The sequence below is a fragment of the Cervus canadensis genome, chromosome 18 (genome assembly GCF_019320065.1).
Source record: "Cervus canadensis isolate Bull #8, Minnesota chromosome 18, ASM1932006v1, whole genome shotgun sequence".
In the NCBI taxonomy this organism is placed as follows: domain Eukaryota; kingdom Metazoa; phylum Chordata; class Mammalia; order Artiodactyla; family Cervidae; genus Cervus; species Cervus canadensis.
Window position 1 is genome coordinate 10,102,232 of NC_057403.1, and position 21,185 is coordinate 10,123,416.

The following is a 21,185-nucleotide window of genomic DNA, read 5'->3' on the forward strand; positions in this document are numbered from 1 at the left end:
TTGCTGCCTTATTGTATGTGTGTTTCTACATTTTAAGAATTGTTTGGGGGATTTCTCTGGTGGGCCAACGGTTAAGAATCTGCCTTGCAATGCAGAGGAGGTGGGTTTCATCCCTGGTCAGGGAACTAGGATCCCACATGCCACAGGGCAACTAAGCCCATGCTCCCACAACTAGGACCTGACTCAATCAAATAAATAAATATTTAAAAAATAAAAGAATTATGTGGCTGTATTTTGTTCTCTCCCTACTCTTTACCTGATATTTTATCACATCTATAAAGTGCATTAATGAGGTAAAAATAAAACAAGGGAAACATGTCCATTCTTTAAATATTATTTGAGAGCATTAAATCTTTTTAAAAAGACCCTATCAAGTGTGCATGCCCCAATAACAATGTATTTTTTAAAGTTTAAAGATTTTTTTTAGAGAAGGTTTAGTTTCACAGCAAAATTCAGAGAAAGGTACAGAAATTTCCATATGCTTCTTATTCCCACATACATATAACCTCCTTCTTTATCATCCTCCTCCACCATAGGGGTACTTATGTTACCACTGATGAATCTATAGTGACATCATAAGTATTTAGGGCCCATAGTTTACCTTATAGTTCACTTTCAGGGTTGTACAGTTTGTGACACTGGAGAAACATATAATGACATGTATCCATTATTTATAAGCTTTGAATTTATTAATAATCAAACTTGATAAGCTTTCCATTTCTTTTTGTTTACTTTTTTTTTTTTTTAAAGGAAACTCCATACTGTTCTCCACTTTGACTGTACCAGTGTACATTCTTTCTACCAGTGATATTCGCACCAAGGAGGGTTCTCTTTTCTCCAGACCCTCTTTAGCACTAGACTTTTTTGATGATGGGCATTCTGTTGTAAGGTGATATCTCACTGCAGTTTCAATTTGCGTTTCTCTAATAATTAGTGATCACCTAGTGAAAAGGGGGTGAGAGTCTCCAAGAATTAAAACTAACTTTATCTGTAACAAAGATGTACATTTGGCTGTCAGGGAATTCTCCCCACCCTTGGAACCAGCATGGGAATACTAGCTCAAAAAGGAGTAATTGAAGTAGTTCTGTTTTTTTTAGGGTTTGTTTTTTTCTTTTTTCTCAGCTTGCTTCTGGGTTTAATTACTTTTGGTTACCTTTCAGACAATGGAGAAGGAAATGGCAACCCACTCCAGTATTCTTGCCTGGAGAATCCCGTGGACAGGGGAGCCTGGTGGGCTGCAGTCCATGGGGTCACATCACAGAGTTCAGACACACTGAAGTGACTTAGCATGCATGCATGCAATAATTAGTGGATGTTGACATCTTTCCATGTGCCTCTTGGCCATGCTGTATGTCTTCTTTGGAGAAATGTCTGTTTAGGTCTTCTTGCCCATTTTTTGTTGTATTGTTTTTTTTGGAATAATTCAGTTACATGAACTATTTGGTATTAATTTTTGGAGACTAATTCCTTGTCACTCACAAATTTTCTCACATTCTGGGGTTTTTGTTTTATTGTGGTTTCCTTCGCTGTGCAAAAACTTTTGAAGTTAAATTGTCTACTCAACGATCAGATCTGTGGATCTTAGCCTGCACCCAGCAAAGTGAAGGAAGAGATAATGGTAAAGAAGACAGAAATTTCCCAGGATTCCAAATACATTCTGGGATATGAAGATCAATTCTATTGCAAAATCTCTCATGGCCATTCTTCCAGTTCTCTGTGAAGAATATTTGCCTTCTGAGCTAGAGTTTCCTGCATAGAAAAATGAGGCATGGGCCACATGTGTTATACCAAGTGAAATTTAATCTTGTCCACTTATTATTCATTTCCACAGAGATATATTACTTTCTTGATTTTATTTTACTAAGAGATTTCCAAGATTTTAATATACAAATTTTAAAGAGCTCTTATATATATATCATAAGATATCACTTATATGTGGAATCTAAAAAAAAAAATTGTACAAATGAACCTATATATGAAATAAAAATTGAACCACAGATGTAGAAAACAAACATAATTACTGAGGGGGAAGTTGGGGAGGGATAAATTGGAAAATTGGGATAGACATATACACGCTGAAGTAGTGAAAGTGTTAGTTGTCAGTCATGTCTGACTCTTTGTGACCCCATGGACTGCACTCCGCCAGGCTCCTCTATCCATGGAATTCTCCAGGCAAGAATTCTGGAGTGGGTTGCCATGCCCTTCTCCAGGGGATCTTCCTGACCCATTCCTTACCATATGAGCCACCAGGAAAGTCCCATATACACACAGCTATATGTAAAATAGACAACTGACAAGACCTCCCACACAGCACAGAAAGTCTACTCAGTACTCTGGGATGATCTATACGGGAAAAGAATCTAAAGGAGAGTGGATACATGTATACGTATGCTGACTCACTTTGCTGTACTGCAGAAACGAATGCATCATTATAAATCAACTATGCTCTGTAGAGTCTTGCCCCAAGGCCTCAGACATGGAGCCCAGAAACAAGGTCATCTCTGGAACTGTCTGAGCCCCTTGGTCATTGTTGTTCAGTCGCTCAGTTGTGTCTGACTCTTTGCGACTCCATGGACTGCAGCACACCAGCTTTCCCTGTCCTTCGGTATCTCCCAGAGTTTGCTCAACTCATATCCAGTGAGTTGGTGATGCCATCCAACCATCTCATTCTCTGTTGTCCCCTTCTCCTCCTACCCTCAATCTTTTCCAGCATCAGGGCCAGTGAATTGGCTGTTCACATCAGGTGGCCAAAGTATTGGAGCTTCAGCTTCAGAATCAGTCCTTCCAATGAATATTCAGGGTTGACTTCCTTTAGGCTTGACTGGTTTGATCTCCTTGCTGTTAAGGGACTCTCAAGAGTCTTCTCTAGCCCCGGAGTTCGAAAGCATCAATTTTTCGGCACTCAAGCCTTCTTTACAGTCTAACCCTCACATCTGTATGTGACTGCTGGAAAAACCCCTTTGTAACCATTGCCAAAAGCTCTGCCCCCACCCCCTTCCATCATCACAAGCAGACTTAACACCAAATTAGGCAAAAATGCCCATCCTGGTAGCCACTATAGTGCCCTATCCAATAACCTAGTGCTAGCCTTCCAGCAGGAATTTTCTTTGTCTTGAGGCTGTAAAAATCAGCTGATAACCCATGAAAAGCACAGTCTCCCTCCAGCCAGCTGCATTTGTAGCCCCTTCATTACTTCTGCTCCCTGCTCTTAATAAATGCATCCCCTTCTGAAATACTCTGTGTCTGGAAATTCTTTTCCAACCCACGCTGAGACTGCCCCGACATACTCAAATAAAAAATTAACTTAAAATGAATAAAATAAAAGCAGAAAAAAATCTGAAAAAAAAAGAGCTCTGATAAATGAGTGAACCACTGCTATGAAGGTCTAGACAGCATACTAAAAAGTGGAGACATCAGTTTGCTGACAAAGGTCCCTATAGTCAAAGCTATGGTTCTTCCAGTAATCATGTATGGATGTGAAAGTTGGACCCTGAAGAAGGCTGAGGGTCAAAGAATTGATGCTTTCAAACTGTGTGCTGTAGAAGACTCATAAGAGTCCCTTGGGCAGCAAGGAGGTCAAATCAGTCAATCTTAAAGGAACTGAACCCTGAATAGTCATTGGAAGGACTGATGCTGAGGCTGAAGCTCCAATACTTTGGCCACCTGAGGTGAAGAGCTAAGTAACTGGAAAAGAGCCTGATGTTGGGAAAGATTGAGGGCAGGAGGAAAAGGAGGTGACAGAGGATGAGATGGTTGGATGGCATCACTGACTCAATGGACATGAGTTTGAGCAAATTCAGGGAGATGAAACAGGGCAGGGAAACCTGGAATGACTTAGCAACTAAACCACCACAGGCAAGAAAGGACTTAAACCTGACTTGGCTGGCAACAAATCTAGCACAATTAATCACTGTGATATCTGACAAATCCAGGTAGCTCTGTTCTCTCAATAGTTTAAATAGATATTGAGCTCTCTTGGTAATGTGTCATTATATTTTGGGCTTCCCTGGTGGCTCAGTGGTAAAGAAACTTCCTGCCAACGCAGGAGACATGGGTTCAATCCCCAGGTCAGGAAGATCCTCTGGAGAAAGAAACGGCAATCCACTCCAGTATTCTTGCCTGGGAAATCCCATAACAGAGGAAGCTGGTGGGCTATAGTCAATGGGGTCACAAAGAGTCAGACATGACTTACAACTAAACAACAACAACAATTGATAGTAGAATATTTTTAGATGAGTGAAAGCATCATGGTGTATTTGAGCCTGACTGGGGCTATCTGAAACTCATTATTATAAATGTACACTTTTCTTATGTGCTGATTCCTTTTCTTCAATAGGGAAAACAGTCTCATCAATTTAACAGATCAAAGACATTTTCAGGAGGTAACAATTACTGTCTCCATCAAGCACTTGGTATACTCAGAGATAAAGCAAACAATTTTATACCAGGAACTGTCATCTCGGTTCACCATTTCTGCACAGGACTCAGTGACTTGTAGATTCATCTTACTCATTACTAGAAGCAGAACGTGTCATAGGCACGCACACCTGCAATAACCCGGAAAATTTAATCTATGGTTTCGTAAATGAGGCGGAACTTCAGACTGAGTTCAAAACTACTGTTCTTAAGGACTCTTCTGGTGCCACAGTGGATAAGAATCCACCTGCTGGCGCGGGGACACGGGGTCCATCCTTGGTCCGGGAAGATTCCACACGTCCTCGAGCAGCTAAGCCTGTGCGCCAGCACTTTTGAGCCTGCTCTCTAGAGCGGCATACCCCAAACTACTGAACCCACATGCTGCAGATACTGAAGGCTGAGCGCCTAGAATCTGTGATCTGCAGCAAGAGAAGCCACTGCAATGAGAAGCCTGGGCACCACAGCAAGGAGTCGCCCCCGCTCACCCCAACTAGAGAAAGCCTACGCAGCAATGAAGACTCAGTGCAACCAAAAACAAACAATTAAAGAAAAAACCCTACGGTTCTTAAGAAAATTAAAAGTCTAAGCTGCATTGTCACTCGCAGTCGATGCCAGGAATCAAAGTCATTGTGGATTACACTAAATTATAAATTCAGAGTGGTCATGGATTGTTGTTGGATCTCTAGTCCTGGCCTCTCTTTACTAGTCCAGCTCAAGAGTCAGAATCCTTCTTTCCTTCTGTGTGGCTTTGGCAATGGACTAGATTTGGAACCTCAAGAATTTCCTTTTTTTGTGAAATAACCACTTACCCCTGATACTTCTTGTCTATAGACTCTTCCTCTCAGATTGAAATAGAAAATCGGTATCTGACTCCTTTCTGTTGCATTACACTGGGGGAGGAGGTGTGCTGGTTTGAAAATCAGCACCTGTGTTAGATGAAGGCTGTCACACCCCTAGATATGCATTTGTGATTCCGTGACCTCCCTTTCCCTCAGAATTGCGATTATCTTTTCACTTTTAGCTGCAATGAGAAGGTAGGGTCATGGAACAAAAGCATACTTGTGTAAAACTTGTAATTAGCTTTCTAAAAACTGTTAATTACCCTCCCCCCAAAAAACTACAATCAACTTGTTATTCCCAAAGAGACCACTGCAGTGTCCTGAGGGGCTTTTTCTTTTATGCGATCTGGGGAGGCAGACAGGTTCTCATATGGAATGAGCAGGAAATGCTGAGCTGACAGCTGAGAGCCTGGCAATGAAACTCTTGTATTGTGCTGACTTCTCTGTTCCTCTGAGAAATTTTTCTACCCAACAGTGGGTTCTTTCCTGATCCCTGAGCTTCAGCATCACTTAAGTATGATCAGAGAAATAGAACCAAAGTGCCTGAGGATTTCTAAGCCCTATAATTAAAAGGAAGACCATGATGACAGAAATTTTTATGTTAAAATTTATTGTATATATTTGTCCATCTCAATGTCAATTAATTTGCAAGTCTGGGTGGTGATAAAGATGTTTTCCACTAAAATATATTTTACCAATACAGACCCATTCCCAAGTAGTTACAGAAAATCTAAATAGACAAATATCTACAGAAAGATGGAAATTTATAAATTTCTCCCTCTAAAAGTACCCCCAATAGTAACTTTTAACAGATGCTGTCTTGTTCAGTTGCTCAGTCGTCTCTGACTCTTTGCGATCCCATGGACTGCAGCACACCACGCTTCACTGTCTATCATCAATACCTGGAGCTTGCTCAAACTCATGTCCATCGAGTCAGTGATGCCATCCAACCATCTCATCCTCTGTCATCCCCTTCTCCTCCTGCCTTCAATCTTTCCCAGCATCAGGGTCTTTTCCAGTGAGTTGACTCTTTGCATCAAGTAGCCAAAGTATTGGAGCTTCAGCTTCATCATCAGTCCTTTCAATGAATATTCAGGGTTGATTTCCTTTAGGACTGACTGATTTGATCTCTTTGCAGTCCAAGGGACTCTCAAGAGTCTTCTCTAGCACCACAGTTTGAAAGCATCAATTCTTCGGCACTCAGCCTTCTTTATAGTCCAACTCATATCCGTATATGACTACTGGAAAAACCATAGCTTTGACTACACAGACCTTTGTTGACAAAGTGATGCCTCCACTTTTTAATATGCTATGTTTATTTTGACTGTGTGGACCCCAACAAACTGTGGAAAATTCTTAAAGAGATGGGGACACCAGACCACTTTACCTGCTTCCTGAGAAATCTATATGCAGGTCAAGAGGCAACGGTCCAATACTCTGGTCACCTGATGTGAAGAACTGACTCATTGGAAAAGACCCTGATGCTGGGAAAGATTGAAGGTGGGAGAAGGGGACGACAGAGGATGAGAGGGTTGGATGGCATCACTGACTCAATGGACATGAGTTTGAGCAAGCTCCAAGAGTTGGTGATGGACATGGAAACGTGGTATGCTGCAGTCCATGGGGTCACAAAGAGTCAGACACGACTGAACCACTAAAATGAACTGTCATAGCTTTTCTCCCAAGGAGCAAGCGTCTTTTAATTTCATGGCTGCAGTAACCGTCTGCAGTGATTTTGGAGCCCAAGAAAATAAAGTCTGTCACTGTTTCCATTTTTCCCAGATCTAAGTCTGGGAAAGTATAATAACCTCTGTCTAGTAGTGTTAGTCCTTTGCACTACCCAGAAACTCTCCTAACTCAGGAGGACAGAATTTGATTTCCCAGATTCTCAGAAACCTACTGTATTTGCCACATTCTCATCTCTGTCATCTGTTCATCAGAACACACCCCCCCTCCACTAGCAGCCTAAGACTTTGGAGGGATCAAAGAGAGCTTCCTTGCAGTTTCCGCCATGCATTTCCAGAGAGCTCTCATGTGAGCTCTCAATGGGTTGTGTGTTCCTCACTAAGGAAAAGCAGCATCACACACAGCATCTGGGGCTTCCTTGGTGCCTCAGTGGGTAAAAAATCCTTGTGCCAGTGCAGGAGACACAGGTTCGATCCCTGATCCATGAAGATCCCACATGCCTCGGAGCAACTAAACCCCTGCACCGTGAACTCACACCAACCAGTCCTGTGAGCACCTGCACTAGATGACCCCTGCCTTGGGACCAGCAGTCTTGCTGAACCCCAGGGTCTACTGCACAGGCCCCCCTTCAGTGACACCCTCAGAGCTCACCAGAATCCTGCTCGTCTTTCTTTGAATGGACCCATCCACACTCAGCCTGTGGGACCCACAGCACTTCACCCAGGGTCAGGTCTGAACCCCAAGTACTGGAATTTTCTCTGCCTGGTTCTAGCCTTGACCTTCCTCAGGGGCCCTCAAGGCTTTCTGTGAATTCTCTGAGGACCTAGAGTCATAAACTCACCTACTGCAATTGTCTTTGTTCTCCTGTTAGTTAAAACTTTTCAGGGGCTCATTTAAGCAAATGTAAGTTTAACAAAGTCACAAAAAGAATAATAAACAGCCATGATGGGAAAATTCTGAACCAAGATTTATAAAATCTTACCCTGTATCATTCTTAGCACACGTGTCTTGTAAGGCTTAAAGGAGCTGTTTTCTCATGGCTTTGGCGTACTTTGAATGCAATATATAAATATCTGATGATATATACATAATATGATTTATATAACACACATTGAATACAAGATATAAATATCTGAAGGTAAGCATGTTAGTAGTGAGAAGACCAAGAAGGAATATGTGAGTGTATGTGTATTCTTACACATTTAACTTAGAGAATTTAGAAATGCCAGATCAAAACTAGTCATTTCAGAATTGCAGATGATTGACTAAACACTATAAAACTTGTTAATTTGTTGATTAATCTGTTTTGTCTACTTTTCATGGAATTCATTTCCTTAAATGTCAAGAGGTTATGTTTTTTAAGGAACTTCAACACGGTCCTCCCACGTGACTGCACCAGCTTACATTCCCTCCAGCCATGTAGGAGGTTCCCTGATCTCCAAGCCCCTTCAGCGTTTGTGATATTATTAGTGGGCTTTTTGCGGGTTGTTCTTCTCACTGGCATGTGGTGATACATCCCTGTACCTTTGTTCTGCATTTCTTATTGTTTAGCGGTGGTGAGCATCTTTCTTTTGCCTCCTGCCCATGGAAAAGAATAAGCTGCCCCGCCCAGCCTCAGCAGCTGTGGGGCACAGGCTTAGTCTCCCCACAGCATGTGGAATATTCCTGGACCGGGGATGAGGCCCTTGTCCCCTGCACTGTCAGATGGATTCTCCACCACCGGATGACCAGTCTGTTTAGCTTTTTTTCCTTTTGAGACATATATATATATACATATATATATATATTTATTTATTGGAATATAATTGCTTTACAATGTTGTGCTATTTTTGCTGTATGACATCGTCAATCAGCCTTAAGTATACATAAATCTTCTCCCTCTTGGCCCTCCCTCCCGTGGTCTCCGTTTCACCCCTCTCCTCAGCACAGAGCACCACGCTGAGCTCCCTGTGGTAAACAGCAGCTTCCCACCAGCTACCTATTTTAACCATCAGTTCAGTTCAGTTGCTCAGTCATTTCTGACTCTGCGACCCCATGGAGTGCTGCAGGCCAGGTCTCCCTGTCCATCACCAGCTCCTGGAGCTTGCTCAAGCTCATGTCCATTGAGTCAGTGATGCCATCCAACCACCTCATCCTCTGTCGTCCTGTTCTCCTCCCCTTTTCAATCTGTCCCAGCATCAGGGTCTCTTCAAATGAGTCAGTTCTTCACATCAGATGGCCAAAGTATTGAACTTTCAGCTTCAACATCACTTCTTCCAATGAATATCAGGACTGATTTCCTTTAGGATGGACCGGTTGGATCTCCTTGCAGTCCAAGGGACTCTCAAGAGTCTTCTCCAACGTTTTACCCTTGGTGGTGTATATACGTCAATGGTACCCTTTCAATTGGTCCCCCTCTTCTTCTCCTGCTGTGTCCACATCTGATCTCTATATTTGTGCAAATATTGTCTTAACAGATATGTTTGGAATTTAAAAAATGGTATTGATGAACTTATTTACTGAGCACGAATATAGGCGCAGAGGTAGTTCTTAAGCTTTTCCGTGTTAAGCTTTCAAGGCATAAAATACATTGACAATCATTCCATGCATTTGACTGTTGTAGCCATGTGTTCTGGGAAGCAAACTGACTCAGAAGGACAATGCAGATAGTGGAGTGCAGTTTATTACACCGGCGGGTCCAAGGCAAAGTCTCCTCTTAGCAAGGACCCTGAACAGTTTTTGTGAAAACTTTATATACCCTAAGTGTACTTGCTCAAACCCACCTCCCCAAATTCCTTGAAACTAGTCTGGACAAGGTAAAAGAGAGATACGATCAAAGTTAACCCGTGATTCTTGTGTCACAGGACTAAATAAACAGTGGATATTTATCAACAGGCCTGTGGTCATATCCCGATAAACAGAATGGAATTCACCACTTTGTTCTGTTACAGAGATAATTAACATATTCTTTTAGGCAACAGAGTCCTAATACAAGTCCTGAGGCTCTTTTATGAGTGGGCGGGGTGGGATCTGATTTTCCATTGGTATGCCATTTCCATATACACCGGGGCGCAAAGTTCAGAGTCCACTGGGAGGGTGACCGTGCATGTAGACTGATGCTCACAGCCTGGCCTAAGACGGAGTCCAGCTCTGTCTGTTTCCTCCTTCATTACTAAGTGAAAGAAGCCCATTTGAAAATGCTACAAAAAGTAGGATTTCTACAATATGACTTTTGGTGTAGGTAAATGTTCTTATGTGTGCTCAGTTGTGTCTGAGTATCTGTGATCCCAGGGGCTGTAGCCTGCCAGGCTCACCTCTGTCCATACATTTCCCAGGAAAGGATACTGGAGTGGGTTGCCATCTCTTCCTCCAGGGGATCTTCTTGACCCAAGGACTGAACCCACGTTACCTGGATGTCCTGCATCTGCAGGCAGATTCCTTATCACTCAGTCACCTGGGAATCTAGTAAGAAATATAAAAGAGATTAAAAAGGTTCATGATTACTGTGGGTTTCAAAGGAGGGACTATGAACATCATAAGTCTAGAGAACTTTCAGGACCATGAAATAATTTGTGTTAAACTGTCATGATGGACACATGTTATTAAACATTTATCTAGAGGTATGTAGTGCACATTCCTAAAAGGAACACAGGGTTAAACTAGAGAGTTTATCTCTTTACTGCCCATGTAGATTCATCAGTGGTAACAAATGCTCACTCTGGTGGGGAAAGCTAAGTAGGGAGATTGTCCACATGTGGGAACAAGAGGTATATGGGAAATGTCTATACTTTATTCTCAATTCTGCTGTGAAACTAAATCATTTACAAAGTTGGTACTGGTGAATGCAGATTGAATATTTTTTAGAATACATAATATGAGAAAGATGACTATGCTTCTATCTTTATTTTTTCCTTGGTCATTATACTTTAAAGATGTGGGAAAATAGAGCTCTGAATGGGGCAGACAACGAACTGTAGCAGTTGATTCACAAAACCTAGAAAAACACACACAGGAAGTAGAGCAACAACATTCTCAGGTGTTAACTCCTGTGTGATGTAACTTATGACAACACCGATCATTTCTTCCTTGGTTGAAATGATCAACGATCAACCTTCCTTGGTTGGTCATCAGAAGCATTTAGGGCATCATTTTCAGAGGCATCTGGCTCCACCCATACGCACTGTGAACCTAGTGTGTCCAGCTCAGTTCAGTCGCTTAGTCGCCGTGGACTGCAGCATGCCAGGCCTCCTGCTGCCCCTGGTTTCTTTTCCAAGAAAGCGGGGATGGAGATGCCTCCAGGCTCCTGGTCTCTGAAGTTGGAGGTGCCACGCCTGCAGAGAGGTGGTCACAAAGCAAAGCATTTTGTGAAAACCTGTGTCCCCAGGCTGCAGAGGGGGGTGAAAAAAACTAAGGACAGGGGAAATCTTTGGGAGGAATTCTGCAAGTAAAGCCTGGCAGGAACCCAAGACCCCCAGGTGATTCCCACCAAACGCTCACCTCTCCCCTCCCAGCCCCCAAGGGTACAGGAAGGCTGTGGACCACCACACCCATCCTAGAAAAAGCCCCTCCCCAGGGAATCAGATTGACCTTTTTTGTTTCTAGAAGTTCCCTCCCTAAACCCTCCCTTCCTGAGGTCTCAGGTGTGAGGTTTCCCCTCAGGGCTCTGAATGCGGGTCTTCCTCTTACGTTTCTTTCAAAACCCTCAAGGCTGGGTCAGGTTGCCCAGAAGGAGGGCCCACTGTCTCTCGTGAACTGTTCTCTGTAACTTGAAAAGGAAGGAGAAGAACTAGCCGGGCTGATCTGCAAATAGTGTAGAGCACCAGGATGTGATTAGCATTATCAGGTTAGTCTTGATTCCCCACTACAGATTGGGAAGATAGAAAGTCGAAAAGGAGCTCAGAAAAGGGTGAGGGAAACAGGAAAACTTTTTCTTCTCTTTCCCTGCAGCAGTTGCAGGTTAAACAGCTGCATGGATGCCTTTGAAGGTATTTTCTCAAGATGCAGATGTGAGTTTTCGACATAACATCCCCAGAGAAGACGCAGAGCAGGAGGAAGAAGAGGAGGAAATGGCAGCTTCTCAGGTACGAGTCCTGTCCCGGGTCTGGGGCTGTGTCTGCTTTTCTTCCTGAAATGCCTGGACTGAGAACCTGCACACCTTTAGTTCTCTGCTTCTAACTTTTGTGCCTGGGTGTTTGTTATCAACTTCTTTATTTTTTCCTTTTCTTCTTATCATAGTGAAGCCTGGCTCTTTAGACCACTTCTCCCTTGTGTCCCAGAATCTTGTCTCTCTTGTGTGTATCCTGGCTTTCTATGGAGCATGATGAATTCTCAGCATGAATTAGCGACTTTCAACTGGTGAATATATTCCCTTTGTGAGAGAGAAGCACGGAGAGGCACTGGTATCCGAGATTCCCATTGGGATGTGGTTCGGTGTTGGGATCTTAGGGAACTAGGGGAAATGCCATGATGAGTTTACATGGGGATGCAATTTCAGCTCTTTAGGAGTTAGAAAATGCCCTTATATATTGAATAAACTCAGTGATCCAGAATTTTTCAGAAAATGCTCAGAAATAAAAAGAAAACTAGGAGATACTGTCCTCTGTAATGCTAAGACTTACTAGTTAAACACATTGTTAGGTAGTTAGAATAGGGAAAAAGAGTCCAAAATGGCAGTGGCTAAAAGACCTGGAAGGGAAAGCCCGAAAAAAACAGAACAAAGGTAGGTCAGAGGACCGGACTGAGAATCTCAGGTAAAACAATGCGCCTGCCTGGGCCTAATTTACATTAGACAGACCCAGGGGCAGAGAAACAGATAAAAAGAGGAGCCAAATCCTCTTCCTTCTTGTCTCCATCTCTCTCTCTCCCGCGCGATGGGGTGATCTCCTCGCGTCTTGGGATCGACATGTCCTCACAACTCAAAGATGGGTTTTCCGGGTATTATCTAAATAAATAGAGCTCTAACACTGATTTATTTAAGAGCTATAACACGGCCTGTCCTCTGAGAGCCGTGACCCGCCAAGGGGCGTTAATGTCCATCACTCCAAATTTTCGTTGTGACGAGACAAAGAACCCAGGAACAGACACTCGCGTGACAACATTGTTAGGATACAAAACAGAGGAAGTATATATGAAATGAATTTTGCATAAAACTGATATTTTTTATGTTAGGTTCAAGTTAGAATTTCCTTGTTTTTTCTGACATGCCCAGGTTCTGATAGTGCATCTTCTGTGTGATCCATTTACACCATGACATATGATCTCCACTGACTCTGGTGATTTCTCTGAGATTATCAGGCTATAACGTTCATTTTGTTTCCCTCTGTCTTTAAACAAGGCTGTGGAAAAATGGAATGAGGGACATGTGAAAACCCTCACACTTAATGGAGAAACTCCACATCTTCTTGGTTTCTCTTTGCTTTGGAAAATGAACACTCACTGTGTTGATGATCGATACTGGGTTTGGGGAGTGAGAGTTTTCATCACTCAAGCCCAAGTGTGATGTTTCCAGTACACTCCTCGCTCATACGACAGACATAGTCTTCTTACTCACATTTTTGCATTTTTTTGTCAAAATATTTGCAAAGATCCTATTGGTGCTAATCTGTTTTCACCTGTGTTGAATTTCTAAGATACAGCTCAACAAAATGATCCAGTTTTTCAAGAAATTAAAGTTTCAGAGCCAAGCGCTTTAATTTATCTCATACCATTGTATATGTTTGCCCCCTAGTGTATTTAAAATATACAAAGAATATCTTCCACAAGTAGATGTATATATTTTAACCCATTAAAAATAATGTCGATTTTATTGACATGAATAGGAATGACTGAACTGAACTGAACATGAACTCATTTTATTGACATGAATATCAATTTTATTGACATGAATATGAATGAACTCAGCTGAACTGAACTGAACTGTACATGAATCACTTCAGTTCCGTTGCTCATTCGTGTCTCACTCCTTGTGACCCCATGAACCGCAGCACTCCAGGTCTCCCTGTCCATCACCAACTCCTGGAGTGTATCCAAACTCATGTCCATTGAATCAATGATGCCATCTAACCATCTCATCCTCTGTCGTCCCCTTCTCCTGCCTTCAATCTTTCCCAACATCAGGGTCTTTTCAAATGAGTCAGTTTTGCGCATCAGATGGCCAAAATATTGGAGTTTCAGCTTGAACATCCGTCTTTCCAATGAACATCCAGACTGATTTCCTTTAGGATGGACTGGTTGGATCTCCTTGCAGTCCAAGGGACTCTCAAGAGTCTTCTGCAACACCACAGTTCAAAAGCATCAATTCTTTTATGCTCAGCTTTCTTTATAGTCCAACTCTCACATCCATACATGACTACTGGAAAAACCATATCCTTGACTAGACGGACCTTTGTGGACAGAGTAATGTTTCTGCTTTTTAATATGCTGCCTAGGTTGGTCATAACTTTCCTTGCAAGGAGTAAGCATCTTTTAATTTCGTGGCTGCAGTCACCATCTGCAGGGATTTTGGAGCCCCCCAAAATAAAGTCAGCCACTGTTTCCACTCTTTCCCCATCTATTTGCCTTGAAGTGAGGGGACCGGATGCTGTGATCTTAGTTTTCTGAATGTTAGCTTTTTCTTAATACTCTTAGTAAGTATACAGTCTCATTGTAATATGTCTGTATGCATGAAAATGTTAAAAGTATTTTTTTTTCTTGTTTTGGTATTCTCCCCAGTTATATAAAGTTCTTTAAAAAAAAAATACACGTATTTATGTTTGGCTGAGTTGTGTCTTGGTCGTAGCCTGCAGAATCTTGGAGCCATGTGGGGGACTTTGTTGCAGCAGCCAAACTTTAGCTGTGGTGTGTGGGATCTAGTTCTCTAACAAGGGACTGAACCCAGCCTCCTGACTTGGGAGCTCAGACTACCAGGGAAGACCCTAGAAAAACTCGTATACACTTTCTTTAGTGTTGACTCTGTGTATTTGTGTTTTACTAGTTAAATTTTAGTTCACATGAACTGAAGCAAATTCAAGATCTGTCATTTAATGAATGTTTGACAAAATATTTACAAAACGGTGGAACAACAATTGTTGATTTTATATATTTATGTGATGCATTCAAGACCCTGTAAAAACTTTTAGAAAGACATATAGTATATACTAAATACTTCAAAGGATTATTGCTGCTATCGGTAGTATTCTATCAGACCTGTCAATTTTGTAAAACACTTAAAATTCAAAGTTAAGTATTAATTCTTACCTTAGGGGTCTACTTCTTTGCTATTCAGAACGGTCATTCATGTATCAGAATTTTCAATATTACTAGTTAAAATAAGCTTGTTAAAAATGCGGCACATTGGCTCCACTCCAGTACTCTTAGATCAGAGCATGCTTTTTTAAAATATTTCCTGTTTCCTTGATAGGGGGCTTCCCTGGTGGCTCAGATGGTGAAGAATCTGCCTGCAATGTGGGAGACCCGGGCCCGATCCCTGGGTGGGGAAGATTCCCCTGGAGAAGGAAATGGCAACTCACTGCAGTATTCTTGCCTGAAAAATCCCATGGACAGAGAAGCCTGGCATGCTACAGTCCATGGGGTTGGAAAGAATCAGACATGACTGAGTGACTAACATGCTTTCCTTGATAGACAGTTTATCCTGGGTCACAGGAGTACAACTCTCAAAAATAGATGTCAGTGTTGATGTGATTCTTTTATAATTTTTCTTCCAGATCAGAATAGTTTCTATAGTGGTCTGTGGATCATATCTCATTCTCTTTTCCTGGGGTTAGAAATACAGTGGAACATACAGCAGTATAAAAATTATATTCTTGTGTAACACCAGACATTCTCCTAAATCAAAACCATTTCTCTTGCTGGTTTCATCTTGGGTCACATTAGGAACTCTTCCCAGGTCCACGTGGCTCATGTCCTTTATATTTCAGGGGCTGCTGACATTCCAGGATGTGACCATAGATTTCACTCAAGAGGAGTGGGAATGCCTGGACCTCGGTCAGCGGGAATTGTACAGGGACGTGATGTTAGAGAACTACGGGAATCTGGCCTGCTTGGGTGAGGATCACTTGCTTCCATAATCCCTTATGTATCCTCAGGGTTTTGGTTCATTCATTCTAGAATGTCTCCTGGAATTTTCTGCTTTGTCCAGTAGAGGTTAAGATCCCTACTTTCCAGGGGAAAGTAACCTTCTTTCTTGATGTAACCTGCCTCCTTGTTGTTCAGTTGCTAAGTGATGTCCAACTCTTTGCGATCCCGTGGAATGCAGCAAGCCAGGCTTCCCTAGCCTTCTTTAACTCCCAAAGTTTGCTCAAATTCATATCCACTGAGTCAATACTGCTCTTCAACCATCTCATCTTCTGCCACTCCCTTCTCCTGCCCTCAATCTTTCCCAGCATCAGGGACTTTTCCAATGAATTGGCTCTTCGCATCAGGTTGCCAAAGTATTGGAGCTTCAGCACCAGTCCTTCCAATGAATATTCAGGGTTGATTTCTTTAGGATTGACTGGTGTGATCTCCTTGCTGACCAAGGGACTCTCAGGAGTCTTCTCCAGCACCATAGTTCGAAGGCATCAATTCTTTGGTGCTCAGTCTTTTTTTTCTTCTTTTTTTTTTTTTACAAACAAAAATAAGTTTATTTACAAAAAATACAATAATTACAAAGAGTATAAATTGAGATGATTTCTCCTCTTCCTGTGACAAAAAGTAATAGCCTTTACTTTCAGATGAGGGTTTCTGTTATATAATGCACACTCTGTGATCGGCTGCTCTTGTTTATGCTTTTCTAAATAACTGCAGGAAGCCTACTAATGATAGGTACGTGGGTCATTTCCCTCAAATCTTATTTCCAGTACTATGCACAAGTCCAACACAATTGGAACAGAACAAGGTAAGACAGCATTGAACTGAAAAAGCTTTACCCCAACAGTAAAGTGTGATTTTTCTTTAAGTATTAACCTAGTGGTTTAGAACTGAAACCTAATTTTCGGCTTTTAAAAAAAAGTCCACTATGATTTTTAATGGGCAGAACAATTCTACAGCCAACATCACCTGGCTAGCTTTCCACATTGACCTAATAAGAAACAGATTTCTATAGTATTCAATTCTGTTTGCTTTTCATCTTATGGTTTCTAATCAGAGTCACTGGTGCTGCTTGAGGAGTCCGTTGACATAACCTCTACATCGGCCTCGTTTTCTTTGTTGTGCCCTGGAGGTTCCAACAGAAAGTCATGACTGTGGTTTGGTGGCAACCTATTTATCGCCATGTCATTTGACTGCCAGGGATACTGTGGAGCAAGGACATCTGGCAGTCTGCCCGCTGCAAGTGCATCCCCTGGGAGATGACCATTTACTCCATTAGTGGAAGGATTGTTCATCTGACCCAGTAATCCACTTCTCATCTCCAAATCAGTTGGGTATGGTCTCCGTGGGTCCCCTGGGACCCAGGTCAGTGGGGCACACACAGCATTACTTGCACTAATCCTATGTGCATACTTAATCATTTCTTCAGAGGAAATAGCACCTTTTCTTGCTTTTTCTATTGACTTGAGTTTTTCTATTGCTTGGTAAACAGCTGTTGCCAGTATCTGTTCTGCTTCCTTTAGCTGTTTTTGTAGTTGCTGAATATCACTGTCTCTCTTTTCTACTTCTTTTTCTAAAACTTGCATTTCATGATGGGCTTTTCCCTGATTAAGTGCCAATTTCATTAGTTCCTGAAATTCCCCATCTCTGTGAATTAACAACTCCAGGACCTGGTTCTCCTCTCCAGACTGTAGCAACTTTTGGTTTCTTGAAATTGCCAGCATTTCTACAAGTTCTCTCGACCAGACCTCCAGATCTTCCAGCGCTGACAGCAGCCGCTCTCGCGTGCTGTTACCGCCGGCAGCTCCTAAGCCGCCGCCCGGCCGCTCCTCCGTCTCGCCACTCGCTGCCGCCGCCATGCTGCCCACAGACCAGCGTGCACGCAGCTCTGGTGCTCAGCCTTCTTTATGTTCCAAATATCACATCCATACATGACTATTGAAAAATCCATAGCTTTGACTATACAGACCTTTGTTGGCAAAGTGATGTCTGTGCTTTTTACTATGCTGTCTTTGTCATAGCTTTTCTTCCAAAGGGCAAGCATCTTTTATCTTTTTATTTTTTGGCAAGCATCTTTTAACGTCATGGCTGCAGTCACCATCTGCAGTAATTTTGGAGCCCACCCCCCCTCCCAAAACTAAATCTGTCACTGTTTCCACTTTTCACCTATTTGCCGTGAAGTGATGAGACTGGATGCCATGATCTTAGTTTTCTGAATGTTGAGTTTTAAGCCAGCTTTTTCACTCTCCTCTTTCACCCCCATCAAGAGCCTTTTTAGTTCCTCTTCAAGTTCTGCCATTAGAGTGATATCATCTGTATATCTGAGGTTGTTGATATCTCTCCTGGTAATCTTGATTCCAGGTTGTGATTCATCCAGCCCAGCATTTCACAAGATGTACTCTGCATAGAAATTAAATAAGCAGGGTGGCCATGTACAGCCTTGATGTGCTCCTTTCCCAATCTGCAACCAGTCAACTGTTCCATGTACAATTCTAACTGTTGCTTCTTGACATGCATATACTTCATTCTAGGTTCATGATAATTCTGTAAGTTCTGTGGTATCAAATAGTGCCACTCTCCTCTTAAAACCGGAATTCCACTACCTGCTTTTGCCTTAGTAGTACTTGAGCATAATATCAGAATCTGATTCTGATGCATTTGTCTTTCAAAGATGCTTCCAATACATTATTTGGTGAAATCATTTTTTTAATGCTATTTTAACTTTGTACCTTGACTTCTCTCTCACCTGAATACATATTGGATTGGAAATTGATGAATATCTCAGAAAACACATATTCCTTTTCCTGATGAACAGGTCTTGTGGTCTCTAAGCCAGACCTGGTCACATTTCTGGAGCAAATGAAGGATCCCTGGGATGTAAGGAGAATGGAGACAGCCGTATACCCAGGTATGTGTCTATGGATGAAGCAGATAAGTCAGGTGAGAGGGCCAAGCATTGGGGAAGAAGTCATACTTTGTCGTGTGGTTTGAGAAGATCTGCTTCAGTGGAGATGATTTTGGATTAGGCTAGGTTTATTTCTGTCACCGTCATAGAGCGTCATCTCCTGACCCATTCCTGATTCTTTTCATCATTTGTATATTTTTCTCCAGTGATTAATTTTCACATTCACAGTTAGAACCAAAATATTTGTCTTGGCCTGGAACAACCTGCATGACCTGATAATTCGTCCATTTTGGGGAGGTTTTAGAAAATCTGTGCATATTTCTGAGTAACTATATTAAGCCCTTTTAAAAGTGCTGATTCTGTCCCTAGTCAGAAGTGGGTGGGTGGAGCTGTGAAAAAATTGCCAAACTTGTAGGAATACTGGGGACAGATGTTTTTTGTTTTCTACCATATAATTTCCAGTGCACTGGAAACTACACATATGACCTTAGAAATTTCATAATCAAATTCTTTCTTCACTGCATTGTGACAGCCACGCTTTCTGGGAAACAAACTCACTCAGAAGGACAATGCAGATAGTGGAGTGCAGTTTATTACACCAGCGGGCCCAAGGCAGAGTCTCCTCTTAGCCAAGGGCACCGACCAGCATTTGTGAAAATCTTTTATACCCCATGTGTTCATGTCCAAACCCACCACCCCAATCCCTTGATGCTTACAAAGAAAGGGTAAATACAATCACAATAACCCCATCATTCACGTGTTATGTGTTCAAACAGTTAATCATCAATAAGCCCACGGTTGCATTCCAACCAGTTAATAACTGATAAGCCTGGGCTTACATTCTGATAGATAGTGTCCAGAGGCAGGGGTTATTATTGTCTGTTTTCTCTTAGGTGATGAGTAACCTGGATATGATCTTCAAGGTTCCCCTGTCCAGAGGGGGTTTTATCCTTCCATTGTCATTCCCACAGGCACTAAGCAGAGACTTCAGGGTCCACTGGAGAGGTGGCTGAGCACGATCAGCACAGAGAGGCCTGAGATGGAGCCCAGGCCCTATGAATTCCTTCTTCATTCCCCTCTCTTGATGCTCTTAACTCATATTATGAGCATCATTCATAGGGACATATTGCAGCCTGGCTCTCCAACTGCCAATTAGGGAGAATGACATCAACCTTTGGGTTATAAAGTTCATAATACATTGCAAAATTCAGGGTCCACAAAGCAGAAGTATCAAGGCAACTTTAACAGTGGTAAATATAGTTTTCCACCAATCGCTCTACACCCAAGATAGGACCAAAGTCCAGAAAGGAATGTTCTCATTTGACATTGCTTTTACCTGGTTTTTCATGTCATCTAAAGTAGTTGATACATTGTCAGATAAGTCAGGAATGTATACACAACATTCAACCTTAATTATAGCACAGGTCTCTCCTTGAGCAGCTGTGAGTATGTCCAAAGCCATTTTATTATGAATTACTGCTTTTCTCATTTAGACTTGCTCTTCATTTAAGGCTTGGATGGCTTCTGTTCTATCTAGGAGGGCCTGTTTGTGAAATTAGTCAAGGCCTCTACTTCAATCATAATATATTTGTTGTCCCTACAGAGGGTACGAAAAAGGCAGCAATATACTCATACCACTGAAACACAGATCGTGTCCACCTAGCATGTAAATAAGGTAGATTTACTGGGGCTTGTTGTAGGCTAGGCTTTTGCTACACTGGCATTTTTATCAAATGTAACCCCATGACCCGAGTCTATTGACTGTAGGTCTCACAGCAAGAGAGCAAGGAGAGGTAATGATTGACAAGAGAGAGGAAAGTCTTTTTGTCATCCCAGAAAAGAGCAGAGTGGTTTAAAATCTGCCTGGCGGCACGGTGACACCCACCAAGGAAGTCCATCCTTCACAGAGAGAGGCATAGTCCTACATACCCAGAAGTTGTAGGTGTTCTGGAAGTCCGTGTAGGATTGTGCCCATGAGGTGTAAACGTTGTCCTGAGTTGAGAGAGAAGTTAAATTCAAAATCAGGTTGATGAGGCCAAGCAGCAGGAGTTGATTGTGCTGCTTCATCCTGAAGGGGCTCGTCCAGAATCTTCTTTTCCTTCTTCTTTTTTTTTTTTTTTCTTTTTTTTTTCTTTTCCTTCTTCTTAAGGATGGTCTTAGTCTCTCGAGGGTCAGTGGGGTCCCTCTATGCTGTCCACTCAGCGTTTTCTGGGTATGCGTGGTATGCTCTCTTCACCCTCGTATGATGGATCAAGGGACAATACCTGCAACTTTAACTGCAGTAGGGGTAGTTA

General features: G+C 42.2%; 3 protein-coding genes across 3 annotated transcripts in view; 2 read left to right on the forward strand and 1 right to left on the reverse strand.

Annotated features, from left to right (window-relative positions):
• Positions 1-21,185, forward strand: part of LOC122420399 (zinc finger protein 737-like) — a 494,626-nt gene that overhangs the window by 463,805 nt on the left and 9,636 nt on the right. The window contains exons 2-4 of the mRNA XM_043435532.1: positions 11,868-12,001; positions 15,836-15,962; positions 18,802-18,894. Of these exons, the coding sequence (XP_043291467.1) occupies positions 11,894-12,001; positions 15,836-15,962; positions 18,802-18,894 (328 nt within the window). The 5' untranslated portion in view covers positions 11,868-11,893. The remainder of the gene's footprint in view (positions 1-11,867; positions 12,002-15,835; positions 15,963-18,801; positions 18,895-21,185) is intronic.
• The window catches only part of LOC122420582 (zinc finger protein 11-like), a 135,195-nt gene that overhangs the window by 43,871 nt on the left and 70,139 nt on the right, over positions 1-21,185 (forward strand).
• Positions 17,026-17,845, reverse strand: LOC122420665 (mediator of RNA polymerase II transcription subunit 4-like). Its single transcript, XM_043436057.1, has one exon. It carries the CDS (start codon positions 17,843-17,845, stop codon positions 17,036-17,038), a length of 810 nt encoding a protein of 269 aa, XP_043291992.1. The 3' UTR covers positions 17,026-17,035.